Source organism: Coregonus clupeaformis, chromosome 20, assembly GCF_020615455.1.
Source record: "Coregonus clupeaformis isolate EN_2021a chromosome 20, ASM2061545v1, whole genome shotgun sequence".
In the NCBI taxonomy this organism is placed as follows: domain Eukaryota; kingdom Metazoa; phylum Chordata; class Actinopteri; order Salmoniformes; family Salmonidae; genus Coregonus; species Coregonus clupeaformis.
Window position 1 is genome coordinate 54,323,110 of NC_059211.1, and position 19,054 is coordinate 54,342,163.

The following is a 19,054-nucleotide window of genomic DNA, read 5'->3' on the forward strand; positions in this document are numbered from 1 at the left end:
GAACTAGTGAATTTGTGCCTTGAGCTGTAGAGGTCAACGTCCACGGGACGGTAACGTCACATTCGCTACTTATCACCTGAACACTGCATATTCACCAGCAGAGGGCAATCATGAACCTCTTTTCTTTTGTGAATCCAGTCTGGACTGACATTTGATGGGTAAACACCCAACTTACTGAAATGAACCTGAAAAGACTCCATATTTAAAGGTATTCATGTTTAATAAGGACTGACCCTTCTCCCCATACAAACCCTATTTTATAAAGGGATAAAACAGACAACATTAACACAGGCAGACATAACAAAGCTCCAAAAAAAACTAAATAAAAAACACTTTAGGGTTATTGCCAGGTGGCTAGCGGTTTGGTGGTCTGGCCGTGCTGATGTGGGTTATCAGAGTCTGCAGCTCCTGTAGTCTGGACGTCACCCAATGTGGAGGGGGGGCAGGGACAGGGGTGGAGGAGGGGATAACTGTGTCGGTGGCGCGCCCCTCTACCAGCGTCTGCAGGGCCCTCAGGGCACTCTCAGCTGTCTGGAGGTAAAGTCTATACTCCTCCTCAACGCTGGTTTCCTGCCGTGCTCGCTTGGGACAGGGCTGGATGGGGGGAGTCATGAGTCACTATCATTACTGTATCACTATGCAAGTCACACAGAAACTGATTGAATACTTACAAAATACATCCTATCTTCCTTTAAGTAATCACTGATCAGACAGACTTGATTGGTGACTAACGTACTAATGTAAGATCAGTATTTACATATAGGAAGGGAGGAGTGGTGAATAAGGTATTTTAAGCTATTGGTTCAGGGCCAGAAACTGTTGGTTTTGAATTGTCATCCTCTCACTGGCTAATTCTGCCAAGTTTTCCCATTAACAGCTTTTGCAGAGTTAATCTTCCACCCCCCCAAAAAAACAACACAGATTTAATATGGTCACTGGCATCAGCCTCATCACTCACCTCTGTGTCAGCAGTGGACTGGTCATCACCAGCAGAAGCAGCAGTCTCCTCATTGGTCTCCAGTCTGTTGTTGTGTCGCTCAAGAACAGACGTCTCCAATCTTAACCTCTCAAGCCGAGTCTCTAGCGATTCCTGTGCGTTAATAGTCTGGAAGAACACAACAACATGTTCAGTCCCTTCCATCTTTAATTATCTCCCGATCAATGACTGTGTATTGGATGTGGTTTGTGGGGGGGGGGTGGCATTCATTACCTTGCTGAGGAAATTCACCACTTTGTTTTTGGTGTCTTCTGAAGACAAGCTCTGGGATATCACCTCCTCATGATTGGTGACCTGAAACATGAACATTTATACATTTGAGTCATTTAGCAGACACTCTTATCCAGAACGACTTACAGTTAAAGGTTATATACAGTGCCTTAAGAAAGTATTCACACCCCTTTACTTTTTCCACATTTTTGTTGTGTTATAGCCTGAATTTAAAATGGATTCAATTGAGATTTTGTGTCAATTATCTACACAGAATACCCCATAATGTCAAAGTGGAATTTTGTTTGTAGAAAATTGTCTTGAGTCAATAAGTATTCAACCCCTTTGTTATGGCAAACCTAAATAAGTTCAGGAAGAAAAATGTGCTTAACAAGTCACATAATAAGTTGCATGGACTCACTCTGTGTGCAATAATAGTGTGATTTTTGAATGACTACCTCATCTCTGTACCCCATACAATTATCTGTAAGGTCCATCTCAACCACAAAAGACCATAGAGGTTTTTCAATGCCTCGCAAAGAAGGGCACCAATTAGTAGATGGGTAATAATAGAAAAAGCAGGTGCTGAATATTCCTTTGAGCATGGTGAAGTTATTAATTAGGCTTTGGATAGTGCATCAATACACCCAGTCACTACAAAGATACAGGTGTCCTTCCTAACTCAGTTGCTGGAGAGGAAGGAAACCGCTCAGGGATTACACCATGAGGCCAATGGTGATTTTAAAACAGTTACAGAGTTTAATGGCTGTGATATGAGAAAACTGAGAATGGATTACTCCACAATACTAACCTAAATGACAGAGTGAAAAGGAGGAAGCCTGTACAGAACAAACATATTCCAAAACATTCATCCTGTTTGCAACAAGTAATACTGCAAAAAATGTGCAAAGAAATTTACTTTATGTCCTGAATACAAGCTGTATGTTTGGGGCAAATTCTACACAACATCACTGAGTACCACTCTTCATATTTTCAAGCATGGTGGTGGCTGCATCATGTTATGGGTATGCTTGTCATTGGCAAGGACTAGGGAGTTTTTTTTGGGATAAAAATAAACAGAATAGAGATAAGCAGAGGCAAAATCCTGGAGGAAAACCTGGTTCAGTCTGCTTTCCAACAGACACTGGGAGACTAATTCACCTTTCAGCAGAACAATGACCTTAAACACAAGGCCAAATATACACTGGAGTTGGTTACCAAGACAACATTGAATGTTCCTGAGTGGCCTAGCTACAGTTTTGACTTCAAAATCGGCTTGAAAAATCTATGGCGAGACTTGAAAATGGCTGTCTAGCAATGATCAACAACCGTGTTATACAGAGCTTGAAGAATTTAAAAAAGAATGTGCAAATATTGTACAATCCAGGTGTGCAAAGCTCTTAGAGGCTTACCCAAGAAGACTTACAGCTGTAATTGCTGCCAAAGGTGAGTCTAACATGTATTGACTCAGGGGGTTGAATACTTATCTAATCAAGATACATTAGTGTTTTCTTAAAAAATAAATAAAAATAAAATAAAAAAATAGAATCTTTCTTCCACTTTGACAGATTATTTTGTGTAGATCGTTGACCAAAAATGCCAAATCCATTTTAATCCCACTTTGGAACAACAAAATGTGGAAAAAGTCTAGGGGTGTGAATACTTTCTGAAGGCACATTGAAGTTCATAGTTCATACGTACATTAAAGTGGTCACTACCCCACCTGTTTTAAATCAACTCACAGCCAAGTGCCCTCAGGAAGAAGGAAACTGGTCATTTCATAGGAATGTTTAAGATAGGAATATAACGTATCACTAAAAACAGTATTCAGGAGAGTCTCACCTCTGCAAAGTGAGCGAAGGCCTCCAGGGCATGTTGGTTTATTAGCCAGGACCTCTCAGCTAGCAGGGCCCCAAACAGATCACTCAGCCTGGGCAACACCTGGCTCTGTGGACGACACACACACACTGTTGGGGAGTAGTGAACTACATGTAGTCGGTGTTCACCGTTTTGCTCCACGACCCCCACAAGTGTCACGGGACACATCTGAAGGTAACCCATACAAATGTAGCTCAATTGGTAGAGCATGCCGCTTGTAACGCCAGGGTAGTGGGTTCGATCCCTGGGACCACCCATTCATAACAAAACTGCACATTTTAGAGTGGCCTTTTATTGTCCCCAGCACAAGGTGCACCTGTGTAATGATGTTGCTGTTTAATCAGCTTCTTCATATGCCTCATCTGTCAGGTGGATGGATCGTCTTGGCAAAGGAGAAATGCTCACTAACAGGGACGTAAACTAATTTGTGCACAAAATTTGAGAGAAATAAGCTTATTGTGCATATGGAACATTTCTGGGATCTTTTATTTCAGCTCATGAAACATCAGACCAACACTTTATATTTTAGTTCAGTATAATTTTTCTCGCCATCATACAGTACTACCTGGCCATCATACAGTACTACCTGGCCATCATACAGTACTACCTGGCCATCATACAGTACTACCTGGCCATCATACAGTACTACCTGGTCATCATACAGTACTACCTGGCCATCATACAGTACTACCTGGTATGTACTACCTGGCCATCATACAGTACTACCTGGTCATCATACAGTACTACCTGGCCATCATACAGTACTACCTGGCCATCATACAGTACTACCTGGCCATCATACAGTACTACCTGGCCATCATACAGTACTACCTGGCCATCATACAGTACTACCTGGTATGTACTACCTGGCCATCATACAGTACTACCTGGTCATCATACAGTACTACCTGGCCATCATACAGTACTACCTGGTATGTACTACCTGGCCATCATACAGTACTACCTGGTCATCATACAGTACTACCTGGCCATCATACAGTACTACCTGGCCATCATACAGTACTACCTGGTCATCATACAGTACTACCTGGCCATCATACAGTACTACCTGGTCATCATACAGTACTACCTGGCCATCATACAGTACTACCTGGCCATCATACAGTACTACCTGGTATGTACTACCTGGCCATCATACAGTACTACCTGGCCATCATACAGTACTACCTGGTCATCATACAGTACTACCTGGCCATCATACAGTACTACCTGGTCATCATACAGTACTACCTGGCCATCATACAGTACTACCTGGTCATCATACAGTACTACCTGGTCATCATACAGTACTACCTGGCCATCATACAGTACTACCTGGTATGTACTACCTGGCCATCATACAGTACTACCTGGCCATCATACAGTACTACCTGGTCATCATACAGTACTACCTGGCCATCATACAGTACTACCTGGCCATCATACAGTACCTGGCTATCAAGTGGGATGAACACCTTGCCTAGAGAGGCCAAGAAGTCCAGAGCAGCGAGCAGCAGGTCATCAGGACACTTCTCAGAGACCAGGGCTCCCACACACACAAGGGCCTAAAAACACACACAATCAATTTATAGTATACATCAACTGGTAAATAGTCGCAGGTATTTCAGCCAGGTGGCTAGCTCAAGGGGCTCTGGCTACTTTAAGCCCGATAGCTAGCTATAACCGCTAGCTATAACCAGCTGGCTAGAAGGATGAAGTTAGAAGCTAACGTTAAACGGAGCCTGACCTCAGCAGGCGCAGTTGACTGAAATTAAGCTATAATCTTAATTTATAGTAGCCTATCTTTTGTTATCATAACAAAATAACGTTGCTTTACAGAGAGTAGTGAGATAAGACAGTGGTGAGGCAGGCTGCAATGAAGGAGGCAGAGGAGACGCAGAGAGAGGAAGCAAGCAGAGAGAGAGGTGAGTCGTACAGTGGTTCCCGAACTTGGGGTCTCCCGAAATGTAAATGGTTTTTCAAAATAATCTGTAATCTTATCAAACACGTTTTTTAAAAATAGGTATTGAGTAGGGTTGCACGATATTGGAAATAACTGACATTGCGATATTTTGTTTTTCTGCGATATATATTGCGATATGAAAAAATACAGGATGTATGCATGATCCTCTGGGAAAAATGCAGTTTGCAAACAGCAACTTTTCAGGTGGAAGTCCTCATTAATAAAGTGTACGGTCAGACTTATGTAGGGCTCCGTGTTGTCCGGCTGGACCACAAGTCCGTTGTTGCTGTATAATATTCCACTTGTGACAGCTCTGTTTCAACATGTGCCTTGCATTTCTCGTACAACTCTGGGATGGCAACTTGAGAAAAATAGTTGCGTGATGGCATTACATACCGCTTGTCAAGCGACCGGATCATGTTTTTAAAACCCTCTTTGGTAACCGTGTTAATTGGTACCATGTCTTTGGCGACGTGAAATGTTATTGAATCTGTGATTTCTCTCTGCCGTTTGGAAACTTTCTCGTATGGTGTAATACTGGCAAAGGCATCCGAAATAGATTTTTGCTTTGGAGGGCATTGAGATGCTTTGCACTCGTCATACAAAGATTTGTGGTGCCGCCTTAAATGATCGAACAAAATTGGTCGTGTTGTGGCAACAATCGCAAGGCACTCTCGACAAAGTACCGGTTTTTGGTCAACATCATCCTGTCTGTAGCCGACATATTTCCATATAATTGACGATGCATTTCTTTTTGCAACCAAATTCTCCATTTCGATCTTTTTTGCCTGTTCCTCGCTCGTCATTTCGTCACGCGCAATCAGAGCCTGCATGGCAACCACGTGCAGAAACGAACTCCGTGTTTAAAATAATAATAATAATAAACTGTGTATCCAACAACCCATAAATCGGAGTAAATTACGTTATATCAGACAGATATAATGCTAGTTTAACATTTAAAAAATATATATATATATTGTAGACTTATGTTTACCTTACTAAATCGCACGTTCTGCGATGTTGTGACTATTGCGGATGCATACATCACAATGTCGATGCTGAAACGATATATATCGTGCAGCCCTAGTATATAGAGTACAACATGTTAAGAGTCAACTATAGGCCTTTTACACTGGTGCTCTTTAGCAGTATACAATATAGAAAACTGAATTGCAGTGCAGTTCACATGATACACAAAGAACATGAACGTGATTATAAAGATAACACATTTCAATATGAACATCTTCACATCCTATTTTTCAATATTTTTGGGGTGGTTCCCAAAAAATCTGAAATCATCATGAGGGGCCACAGTGGCTCACGGGTCTGCCTACCCACAGCCATCCCTACACGTGCAGTCAGAGCCGTCCCTAGCCTTTTGGGGGCCCTAAGTAACATTTTGTTGGGGGGCCCCTCAACTTGCGAGCAAAACCTTTTAGTGGCCCCCCTCTTGACAGCTGAGACAAAACATTGTTTTAGAGTTAATTTCCTGCAATTCTACACATTTTGCCATGGTGTGGAGAGAAATGTTTGCAGTTTTGAATATGATATCTGAGTGAGAGCGACTAACAAAATCAATGGGGGCCCCCTCGGTCGGTAAATCGACCATGATTACTACTAGTTTAGATAGCTGGCTAGACTAACTTACCAATTTTTTTTTTTTTTTTTTTGCTGACATGGGCTAATTGAGTGACTGTCGAAATTGCACCTTGTTTATTCTACTAATCTAGTCCCCCCCCCTCTTCTCTCGATCGCCCCCTGGAGTTGATAGTTTACCCAGCTTTCTTTTACCACTACACCACTGAGCATCATAGAACACGTTAGTGAGTGGCGCAGTGGTCTAAGGCACTGCATCGCAGTGCTAACTGTGCCACTAGAGATCCTGGTTCGAATCCAGGCTCTGTCGCAGCCGGCACCCTGGCCCAGCGTTGTCCAGGGTAGGGGAGGGAATGGCCGGCAGGGATGTAGCTCAGTTGATAGAGCATGGCGTTTGCAACGGCAGGGTTGTGGGTTCGATTCCCACGGGGGGGGCAGTATTTAAAAAAAAAAATGTATTCACTAACTGTAAGTCGCTCTGGATAAGAGCGTCTGCTAAATGACGTAAATGTAAATGTACCTGACAGATGACCTGTGGGTCAAAACTCTTCACCAAGATGGCTGACATGGAGAGGAGGAGTCTCAGAGTGCACTGGATGCTAGGGTGGGTCTGCACCTGACAATGAAAAGGGATAGAGTTACCTTAACAGTCAAACTGTTCACCCAAAATGTACTTGTGAGTGTCTGTGTGTCCCTCACCTGACTGGGACACATGCCAACCCAGAGTTGTGAGATGATCCTCAGTGCAGATGACCCACACTCTGCCTCGGGAGATTCACCTCGAACCACCATCAGCAGGGACAACAGCGCTATGTTCTGGGGCAGGGAGGAAGTAAATGGACCGTATTGAGAGTCCATAATGCAGTGCTTTCATCCTCACATACAACCAGGACGGTCCACTTAGGACGACAAGCAATGACCTTATCTGCCCTGATTTCTCACACTAAACAAGACTTATCTTATTGGTACTTTTATCTAAGCTCTTAAACCAAACTCTTCCCCTTATCTAAGCTCTTAAACCAAACTCTTCCCCTTATCTAAGCTCTTAAACCAAACTCTTCCCCTTATCTAAGCTCTTAAACCAAACTCTTCCCCTTATCTAAGCTCTTAAACCAAAACTCTTCCCCTTATCTAAGCTCTTAAACCAAACTCTTCCCCTTATCTAAGCTCTTAAACCAAACTCTTCCCCTTATCTAAGCTCTTAAACCAAACTCTTCCCCTTATCTAAGCTCTTAAACCAAACTCTTCCCCTTATCTAAGCTCTTAAAGCCGGTCAGGATCTTTCTATTCAACACCTACTATAGGACAGCGGACAACCATGCAGCAGAGAATATTGTAGCCATGCCCTTGGTGCTTCTATATTCTAGAGCAAAACAAAATCACGTGGCAATGAATAAGACCTTCAGCATGATAACTAAGGCCAAAATGTGTCACGAGCATGTGCGTTATAAAAAGTTGCCTGCCTGGCAATGAGGCTGTATAAAACAAGTAGGTTCGGCACTACCACTCCAGCAGAATAGCACACAACTGTTTTGTCCACACTGAAAAGCTATTTAAAGATTGGCTCGCTCCTGGTCTAAAGCAGCTTCTGAAGCGTCCTCATTTTACGTCATTTAGCAGACGCTCTTATCCAGAGCGACTTACATTATTTTTTTTTCATACCCCCTGTGGGAATCGAACCCACAACCCTGGCGTTGCAAACGCCATGCTCTATCAACTGAGCTACATCACCTGCCGGCCATTCCCTCCCCTACCCTGGACGACGCTGGGCCAATTGCGCGCCGCCCCGTGGGTCTCCCGGTCCTCCTTACCACTTGGTCCAGCTGTCCCAGTTTGTACCCAGCCTGTTGCCAGTCTGTCACAGTGGTGTTAGTTAGGGTGATGACGTCCGCCTCGACCCGCTGCCGGGCGTCATGGGACAGGGCTCTGAGGAGGATGTGACACCACACAGGGAGGTTCTCACCCTGGGAGGGAGGAAAACGCTCCACCAACTCCATCTACAAACACACACACAAATGTAAAGAAAAACACAAACCACATAATATAATAATAAAATAATATGCCATTTAGCAGACGCTTTTATCCAAAGCGACTTACAGTCATGCGTGCATAAATTTTTTTTGTGTATGGGTGGTCCCGGGGGATCGAACCCACTACCCTGGCGTTACAAGCGCCGTGCTCTACCAGCTGAGCTACAGAGGACCACTGTATCATCACATAGCTCATATCACTTCCCTTTATAAAACCAGAGATCAATAAATACAGCCCAAATACACCCCCCACCCTACACACACACACGTAGATGTTTTCTCTGTGCTGCTCTCTGACCTGATGGTTAGGGGTCATGAGGAACAGCATGCGTCTCAGCAGCAGGCCCAGGTGGACCAGCTGGTAACACTGCCCGCCACACCACTTCACCTGGGGGAGGAGAGGAGAGGATGGTAAAAAAAAGGGGAAGGCCAGTTTCACTTTATTTCATGACCTGGCACAGTTACTAACAGGTGTCTCGTTGCCCCCCCCCATGATCCAGCAACACCAATTGTCGCCTCTGTTGGGGTATCAGAGATGCCATAGGTTACAGCCACCCTGCCCACAGAGACAGAGAGAGACGTTGGCCCAATCCCAAATCCACCCCTAAAACCATGCGCCCTTGTGGAGATCTGACTGGATTTGACAGGGGTGAGCAATATGGTACCAGCTGCAGCCTGACTTGTTACATCATATTTCTTATACCAATCAAATCCTCTCAGATCTCCACAAGGGCGTAGGGCGCAGGCCTTAGGGGTGGATTTGGGATTGGGCCTAGGATAGGGATGATAAACTAGGATTCCTTGAGAGAGGTGTGTGTGTGTGGGTGTGTGTGGGAGAGAGATCACTGGGAGCCAGGGAGAGGTTGTGACCCTGTGGTATGTCTGTCTGTCTGTCTGTGTCTGTCTGTCTGTAGTCCTCTCTACTCACCAGCTGAGCTGTAAGGAGAACGTGATGCAAGCACAGATCAGCTGTACCGTACCTGCAGAGAGAGGACAGAGTCACTCACAACTGACAACTAACACAGGACAAGGAATGGACATTTACAGTACTGCGACATTTACATTTTAGTAATTTAGCAGACGCTCTTATCCAGAGAGACTTCCAGGTAGTGCATTCATCTTAAAAATGGTGGCTAGGTGAGACAACCACATATCATAGTGAGCACGTGTCCTGAATAAAGCAGCTAACAGCAGTGGTGATAAAGAAAAGACAAGTGTTAGTGGAGGAAAGGCCCGGGGGTGTGACCAGATGCTCACCGGGCCATGAAGCACCACACGTCAGTAGCCAGCAGGGCTGTCTGGGTGTCAGGCTGCAGCACGGCTTCCAACAGACTACGCTCCTGATGGACGGATTAGCACAAAACGGAGGACGGAGAGAGAGAGAGAGAGAGAGAGAGAGAGAAACAGGAAGGTTTGGTATGACATCATAAACTTATCCACAGTAGATGAACAGGGTGAAGGACGATGATCCAGTTGCGTTTCAGGGTGATCATTTTCACCAGAAATGCACTTGATGTTTCCACTAAATAATCTTACTTGTTATGCAATCATTTAAGAGTTTTTCCAGGTTAGGGCATGTAGTAACAAGTGCATTCTGGTGTCATCTAAAACACAACTTTCTTTCTCCCCCATCCTGTCTTTCAACTGAAGAACAGAGTGAGGAAGGTTTGGTATGATATCATAAACACATCCATCATAAACACATCCATCATAAACACATCCATCATAAACACATCCATCATAAACACATCCATCATAAACACATCCACAATTTCATCATAATGCAATCATTTTAGAGTTTTTCCAGGTTAGCCCACGTAAGTCAGGAAAAACTCAGGGGCCAAAGTGCTGTGTGTGTACACTACTTGTGTGTGTGTGTGTGTGTGTGTGTGTAATGCTTCCACACAATTTTTACAACAATTTAAACAACAGTTTGTGGGCAGGGCCTCACCAGTAGGGGGAAGTGTTCTGGGGGCAGCGATGCCACACGGGCACAGAGCATCACACAGACGTGATGGTGTAGGGTCACCTTCCCTTGGGCTTGACCCTTCATCATCACCCCCGGCAACAGCACTGGAACCCTCCGTTCCACACAGCACCGCCGGAAGCTCTGGAACAAGGCCCGGAACAGAGGCAGTCTGAAGACAGGGCAGGTAGAGGGGAGAGAGAAGAGAGGGGGGGAGAGAAGAGAAGGGAGGGGGAGAGAGAAGAGGGGGAGAGAAGAGGGGGGAGATAAGAGAAGGGGGGAGAGAAGAGAAGGGAGGGGGAGAGAGAAGGGAGGGGGAGAGAGAAGGGAGGGGGAGAGGGGGGAGAGAAGAGAAGGGAGAGAAGAGAAGGGAGGGGGGAGAGAAGAGAAGAGAAGGGAGGGGGGAGAGAAGAGAAGAGAAGGGAGGGGGGAGAGAAGAGAAGGGGGGGAGAGAAGAGAAGGGAGGGGGAGAGAAGAGAAGGGAGGGGGAGAGGAGAGAGGGGGGAGAGAAGAGAGAGGGGGGAGAGAAGGGGGAGATAGATGGTGGAAAGAACGACAGATCAAATAAATGTTTTGGTGAAAGTGAAACACTTGATGTTCTTGATGTATCATGGCGTTTTTGGGACTATTTCATTGATTCTGTTGCACTACGCAAACTAAATCAAAAACAACAAAAAAACACTACTTGACCAATGTTTGGTCTACAGCCATAGTCTAGAGCTCTCCTACCTGGGTGTGTCCTCAGGAAAGTGGCTGCCGTCATACCACAGCTGCAGCGCCTCATCTGGATGGGAGGGGAACTGACCCATGACATTCACCAGCAGGAGGCAATGAGGTAACTCTGTCTCAGGACTCAACTCTACATACAGGTACACAAACAGGACAGGCAGGGGCCACACAATGTGGGTCTATTAGGACAGGACTGAAATGCCCCTGTAAGCATTAGGCCAGTGGTTCCCAACCAGGGGTACTAGGACCTCTGGGAATACTTGACCTATCCACATGGGGTACTTGAGAAGACTCATGAGACCATAAGCCTACTGGTAAAATGCAAGAGGGGGTACTTCAGGGGTACTCCGGGCATTATTATTAGTGACATGCAGTTCGCAAACGATTCGTTCTTTTTGAACGACTCTTTTTACTGACTCGAGAGTCATGATTTGTTTTTTGTGAGTGACTCGTTCATTTTGGTGGTTTGTTTTTGACCTGCTGGCCGCAATGAGTCCTACAGCAGGTTTTATACATGCTCAGCGGCTCCAGACGTGCGCCGACCAACAACTGTCTGTCATTTATCCACGCAGGATAATAGATCAGGCTGCAGGCAGCATAGAGGAGAAAAATACATTTTTAGAAATGATAATTTATCACATGGTGCAAGAATGAATACAATTTATTGATGATTGAAAGTTATCATGGACACAGCTTTGTAGAAGCAAAACATAACTCTGCTCAACAAACTGAAACACAAATCGTTTGGGGGGGGCTGCAGTTCGCAAACTATATTGTTCTTATCACACTTTGTTTCAAATGTATCATGAAATAATCGTATTTGTATGGCAGGCAATCAACATTGTTTAAAGCACACTTTTCCTTCAGTTCATCGTTCGCCGGTAAGGGGTCCTGCGTACACTGGGCATTATTGTCTCAAATGAACGAAATGAGTCGAAAGATTAGTTATTTTGACTGAACGAGTCGAAAAGATCAGAGTCAGTAAAAAGAGCTGAACTTCCTATCTCTGCTGTTTATGTCCCCTGTGCTTAGGGGTTAAAGACAGACAATGAGCAGAGACCTGATCTTCATAGTAGTACTTTGGCCTTATGAGATGTGAGAGCATTGTGTTCCAAGTTCACCTCTGACCCCTAAATAAAAACCAGAGCACACTCAGTAATGTCCTCAAAGAACACCAACGGAAAGGGTGTGTGTGTGTGTGTTTGTTTGCCTTTGTTACATAAGGCTTGAAGCGTAAAGCATCCCTACAGTACATTGACAGAGGCCCCAAATGGACGTGGGACAGTGTACATGCGCGTAATCAGGAAACAGATTGTACACTTCAAGACCTAAGGCTCATGTCAGGAAATCACATGGGATAGCATAGACTGCAGTGGGGGGTTTTCTTTGTTTTTTTGCTACATATACTAAATCTTTGGTCTTTAGCACTTGCCTAATAACACTGGATCTGTGTAATGTACGGTATTTAATATTTTCCTACACTAGGGTGAAGGAAGAAGTGGACAATTTTTCTATACTAGGCCAGGGGTATTAGGGTGAAGGTAGAGGTAAACTCACGCTGGCTGGGGTTGAGGACTGACTCAGCGAAGGATCTGAGGGGGAGCAGCTGGGAGAGCAGAGCGTCCATGGGCACCAGAGCTGCTCCGCTCAGCTCCTCAGATAGAGGGGAGGGGAGCACTGGGGAACATAGGCTGGGTGGAAACTTGCTGTGGGTAAAATAGAATAAACGTTAACCACAGAGGGTGTGTGTGTGTGTGTGTGTGTGTGTGTGTGTGTGTGTGAGAGTTGCAGTGTAGGCTCATTGTACCTGACAATTTGGAGGTAGAGTTGATGGAAGCGTCTGCAAGACTTAGAAAGAAAAGCCTTAAATTCCTTTATGTAGTGAACTAATGTGTTGGCAAAAAATCTGCACATCTTTGTGGTTTTCTGAAACAGCTTGTATTCTGGGCTGTGTGCCACCTGTAAGAAACACAGAACAGCGATTCAACATGACAGCAGGAATGACCAGATCTATCAGAGAACATTGTTTCATTGTCTACCCGTGTTCTACTCTTCACCTCAGGCATAGACATCCAGGGCCACAGCGAGAAGGTTGCATTTCTCTCCTGAATTGACCCGTAACATACTCCGCGCAAAAAAAAAGTTCTCTATTGTGGTGCAATATCAATCAATAATGCATTTGGACACAGGCTTTAATAATAGAAGGAAATCAGCTCATTCAACTCATCAAGGTCATGTTCAGTATGCACGCAACAAAATACATTTTGAAATGAATGAAAGAATAATTGAAATGAATGAAAGAATAATTGAAATGAATGAAAGAATAATTGAAATGAATGAAAGAATAATTGAAATGAATGAAAGATTTTCGTATTTTGCTCATAGGGAGTGTTCCTCTGACTCTCTGATGTGATTGGCCATGTACCTGTGGCCCCACCTGACTGATCTGCCCAGCCAGCTCAAGGCAGCTATGGAACGAGGCCAGCAGGTCATCACACAGACAGGATGTGATGTCACCGTGACGAAGCCGCTCCTCCACCAACGATCCATACTTCACACACTGCCTGATCGAATCAATCAATCAATAAGTCAGCCAACAAAAACAGCCAGATAGTTTTTAAATTATCATCAAAATGTAATGTTTGTGGGCCGGACTACACTTACTAAATAATGAATAAATAGGATAGATCAGATAATTAGCCCGATAATGTTTATGATGATTAAATGTATATGGTTCTATACTTACTTAACAATGAATTTCCATGTGTTGGCATGTAGTGCGATGTCAAGGTTTGAGATAACCGAGCATATATCCAGGAGACTATGAATCACTGAGGGAAATAAACACATTTTCATTGTCATCAGAGGCAAAATAATATTGTTAATGTATGACAATGTCTTACCATGAATAGCGTAAATGGTCATTTTTATCTAGTGAGAATCGCTATCCACAAACAACCAGACGGATGCATAAGTCTCTTCCGACACACACACACACACACCTGTGATGACGTCGGAGACGTCGTCCTCCGAGGCTGTGTTCTCCAGGGAGATGCTGTCCATTAGTTCCATCAGGCCTTTCTGTAGTGAGTAAGCCTCTTTAAACAGACCCTGAAGCAGGTCTCCCACCAGGGACAGACGCCCACAGTACACCTCCCCACTCTCCTGGGGAAACAGTTACACGTTGGTACCCTTTCATTGTGATTCCCACAACATATTGTAATAATACCACTGGACTCCATACAGTCCAAAACTACAGATGGCCATGATGCACTCTTTTAGACACTCCTAGACATAGACTTTTGCACAGGAAGATTCCTTAAAACAGTGAATTCCTTGCAGTCATACCTTGCAGTGCTGGAAGGTGTTCCTGAGGACCTTAAGGACGCAGGAGGGTAAGGAGCGGATAGTATCCAGGGCAGGGGCCTCCTCAAATGAACAGACGTGACGCACACAGCCAGACAGCACCTCCAACACCTGCACCATCAACTGGCAAACAGAACCACCCCCAGTTAACGATGTCCACTCAGTACAATTAGCATTCAGATTTGAAGAGGGGAAAACAACTTATACCTTAACACAACAGAGAGAAAGACAGGGGAATGATTGATACAATATGAGAGAGAGAGAGAGAGAGAGAGAGCGATAGAGAGAGAGCGCGAGAGAGAGAGATAGAGAGAGAGAGAGAGACAGAGCGAGAGAGAGAGAGAGAGAGAGAGAGAGTGTGAGACAGAGAGAGAGAGAGATAATTTACCAGCCATTAAGAACACACCTGTAGAATGTTCCTGAGAAAAGAGTGTAGTTCCGTGTTCTGACTGGACAGCCCTCCTACTTGGTTAGTGATCTCTTCCATCAGCCTGTTGAACATCTTCTCTACCTGCAGACATTACAACAGTTAAACATATATACACACACACTGAGCTGATGCTTTCGAATATGCATGTCTGTGTTCAAACAAGAAATGAAATATGTTGTACCTTAGGTAAGACCTTGGAGAAGCACTCGTCTTCCAGCTCTGACTGGCTGAGGTGAGGCAAGAACATGTCTGTGATGATTTTCAGCACATCTAAAAGGAGACACACGTTCATGAAATGAGAGAAAGCATGCCACTAGCCTTTCACTGTAGGCCCTATTCATGGAGAACACTGAATTATGACTGGGTTTACTGACAGGTGACAACTTTATGTCCAACAAAAATTAGAATCAAAAACTGTCTTTACACACCATTATATATATATATATATATATATATATATATATATATATATATACAGTTGAAGTCGGAAGTTTACATACACTTAGGTTGGAGTCATTAAAACTCGTTTTTTCAACCACTCCACACATTTCTTGTTAACAAACTATAGTTTTGGCAAGTTGGTTAGGACATCTACTTTGTGCATGAAACAAGTCATTTTTCCAACAATTGTTTACAGACAGAAAATGGTAGACCTCCACAAGTCTTTGATTTGATGTTAAAAAGATTAGACTTACGTATATGTTCTTCCCAGCTTTCTGTTTTGTAATGCATGGAGTACACAGGGTTAAGGAGTTCAAAAGTATCGCAATATTACTTCACCAGTACATAGCTACACACACAGGCATACATAATAAACTAGATAGGTCTGAAGTGCATTTGTGCAGACCTCGAACTGATGTTTACAGTCATTTCAACCATAAGTAAATTATTTATGCCCCATTATTTACGCCCAATGCCATGTTTTGTATAACAGAGACCCATGAAAGGATATGATGAGTTTGGGGAGGACGGATTTGACTTCCTGCCGACAGGTGTCCTTACTCCACTGGACCACCTCTTCCAACAGAGTGGTCTGCGACATGGTGATGAGGACAGTGTGTGACAGCCCAGGTGGCGTACACTGCAAAGTAAAATAACATTATTTGTCGTACTTTTCTATACGAACCATAGATGTAGTAAGCTACTAGTTAACTCATAGGTTACACTAGCAGACTAAACTCAAACGATTTACGATGGAGTTGAGCGGCGACTAGTGTTGGGCAGACTGAGCTCTACCGTCATAAAACGAAGTTATCCGAAACTAACGTTACTGCTTTCAGCATCCAAAGAACTGTCCGCTGTACTGAAATCAGTCGTTTTTTTATTTTATTAAAAAAAAAATCATTTTATTTGACATTGGAGCTCCAGTCCGCCCACACTTGTCGCCAACCATCGTAAATCGTGGGGTTGAGTTTAGTCGGCTAAGGAGGTTATACAGGCACTAAACTTGTCAACGTTTCTATCACTAGCTAGCTAGCTAGCTGCAGGTTAAGTTTTGATAACAGCACAGCTTACAGCCAGCCAGCTAGCTAACAAGCTTCTCTCTTTGATTCAGTTTACGTTAGCCAACTAAAACAAGTAGCGTTAGCAAGCTAGCTAAGTTGATACGCTTGTGCTTACCTTGCTACTTTCTTTCAGCAGTTCACAAATCCCCACGAAATGTAAATTCTACTTGCGTTATTACATGTATAGAACAACGGCATGTCTTGCTTAGCTAGCTAACTGGTTTAAAAATATTCAAACTATAGTGAGAGGTTGTGGTAACCTTTGCCAGAAAGAGGTACCTGTGTGAAGCTAGCCACAATAAGGATTAGCGACAATAGTGGAATTTGCAGTTCGCCTTCAAAATATAAGTCCTCCATTGAAAGGAATTCAAACGGATACAAATAGTGAAATCATGCCATAATTTGACTAAATAAAGCTAAACAAGGTCGGAATGTTGAAATATAAATTCAACAAAAGACAATAATTAGACAATAAAACAACTGTTGAAATCGCACTGTGGCTGAATTAGATTGTAGAATTGCAGTGTGGGCATACTTCTATGCACTGTACAGCCTTGCCTATGGATCTTGGGTCCATGAAATGGAGTATCATCCTACTCAGTGACACCAACAGATTACAATTCTGAAGAGTTTACACAAATATTAGCATCGTAGCTCGTATGAAGAAACTTTAACTGTGGGAAATCACCTCACTGTTCAGCCTATTGTAGCTCAGTGGTTAAGAGCGTTGTGCCAGTAACCAAAAGGTCGCTGGTTCTAATCCCCGAGCCGACTAGGTGAAAAATATGTCGATGTGCCCTTGAGCAAGGCACTTAACCCTAATTGCTCCTGTAAGTCACTCTGGAAAAGAGCGTCTGCTAAATTACTATAAATGTTTAAAAAATAGTTGTGTGTATTGTCCCCCAGGTGGTGAGAGTAGACTACAACACATCCGCCACGCTGACCCTCAACACGGGGACCCCTCAGGGGTGTATGCTTAGTCCCGTACACCCTGTTCACCCACAACTGTGTGGCCAAGTTTGCTGACGACACGACGGTGGTAGGCCTGATAACCGATGACGATGAGAAAGCCTACTGGGAGGAGGTCAGAGACCTGGCAGTGTGGTTCCAGGACAACAACCTCTCCCTCAACGTCAGCAAGACAAGGAGCTGATTGTGGACTACAGGAAACGGAGGGCCGAGCACGCCCCCATCCACATCAACAGGGCTGTAGTGGAGCGGGTCGAGAGTTTCAAGTTCCTCGGTGTCAACATCACTAAGGACCTATCATGGTCCAAACACACCAACACAGTCGTGAAGAGGGCACGACAATGCCTCTTTCCCCTCAGGAGGCTGAAAAGATTTGGCATGGGCCATCAGATCCTCAAAAAGTTCTACAGTTGCACCATTGAGAACATTATGACTGGCTATATCACCGCTTGGTATGGCAACTGCTTGGCATCCGACCACAAGGCATTACAGAGGGTAGTGCATACGGCCCAGTACATCACTGGGGCCGAGCTTCCTGCCATCCAGGACCTATATACCAGGCGGTGTCAGAGGAAGGCCCTACAAATTGTCAGACTCCAGCCACCCAAGTCATAGACTGTTCTCTATGCTACCGCAGGGCAAGCAGTATTGATGCAACAAGTCTGGAACCAACAGGACCCTGAACAGCTTCTAGTCATAAGACTGCTAAACAGTTTGTTAAATAGTTAACCAAATAGCGACCTGGACTATCTGCATTGACACTTTTTGCACTAACGTTTTTGACTCATCACATACGCTGCTGCTGCTGTTTACTATCTGTCCCTTTATTCCTAGTTATATGTACATATCTACCTCAGTTACCTCGTACCCCTGCACATCGACTAGGCGCTGGTACCCCTTGTATATAGGCAAGTTATTGTTACTCATTGTAAATAAATATCCAAAGCGACTTAAAGTCATGCGTGCATAATTTTTTTTGTGTATGGGTGGTCCCGGGGATCGAACCCACTACCTTGGCGTTACAAGCGCCGTGCTCTACCAGCTGAGCTACAGAGGACCACATTGTGAATTAATTATTACCTTTATTATTACGTGTTGTACTTTTCTATTATTTCTCTATTTGTTTTCTCTCTACATTGTTGGGAAGGGCCCGTAAGTACGCATGTCACTGTTAGTTCACACCTGTTGTTTACGAAGCATGGGACAATTCTGATTTGATAGTGAGGTGATTTCCCACAGTTAAAGTTTCTTCATACGAGCTATGACGCTAATATTTGTGTAAACTCTTCAGAATTGTAATCTGTGGGTGTCACTGAGTAGGCTGATAACCCATTTCATGGACCCAATATCCATAGGTAAGGCTGTACAGTGCATAGAAGTATGCACCCAATGCAATTTTAAAGTCTACTACAGCC

At 44.1% G+C, this 19,054-nt stretch overlaps 1 protein-coding gene across 5 annotated transcripts; it reads right to left on the reverse strand.

Moving 5' to 3' along the window:
• Positions 1 to 201: 201 nt before the first annotated feature.
• On the reverse strand, positions 202 to 16,958 carry c20h1orf112 (chromosome 20 C1orf112 homolog). 5 transcript variants are annotated; one of them, XM_041840650.2, is made up of 24 exons: positions 16,786 to 16,958; positions 16,118 to 16,246; positions 15,861 to 15,900; positions 15,347 to 15,435; positions 15,142 to 15,246; positions 14,718 to 14,858; positions 14,372 to 14,531; positions 14,116 to 14,200; positions 13,795 to 13,933; positions 13,177 to 13,328; positions 12,927 to 13,075; positions 11,370 to 11,499; positions 10,626 to 10,812; positions 9,932 to 10,014; positions 9,603 to 9,654; positions 8,973 to 9,062; positions 8,456 to 8,641; positions 7,344 to 7,460; positions 7,165 to 7,260; positions 4,537 to 4,650; positions 3,050 to 3,154; positions 1,211 to 1,291; positions 959 to 1,105; positions 202 to 594 (listed from the first exon to the last, which is right to left on the reverse strand). In XM_041840650.2, exons 2-24 carry the CDS (start codon positions 16,205 to 16,207, stop codon positions 355 to 357), a joined length of 2,778 nt encoding a protein of 925 aa, XP_041696584.1. In that variant the 5' UTR covers positions 16,208 to 16,246; positions 16,786 to 16,958; the 3' UTR covers positions 202 to 354. The 5 variants fall into 5 exon arrangements, with proteins under 5 accessions (XP_041696584.1, XP_041696587.1, XP_041696586.1 ...); XM_041840653.2 differs by having other exon boundaries at positions 13,807 to 13,933; positions 14,372 to 14,534; XM_041840652.2 differs by having other exon boundaries at positions 7,165 to 7,254; positions 14,372 to 14,534.
• Between the last annotated feature and the right edge of the window lie 2,096 nt (positions 16,959 to 19,054).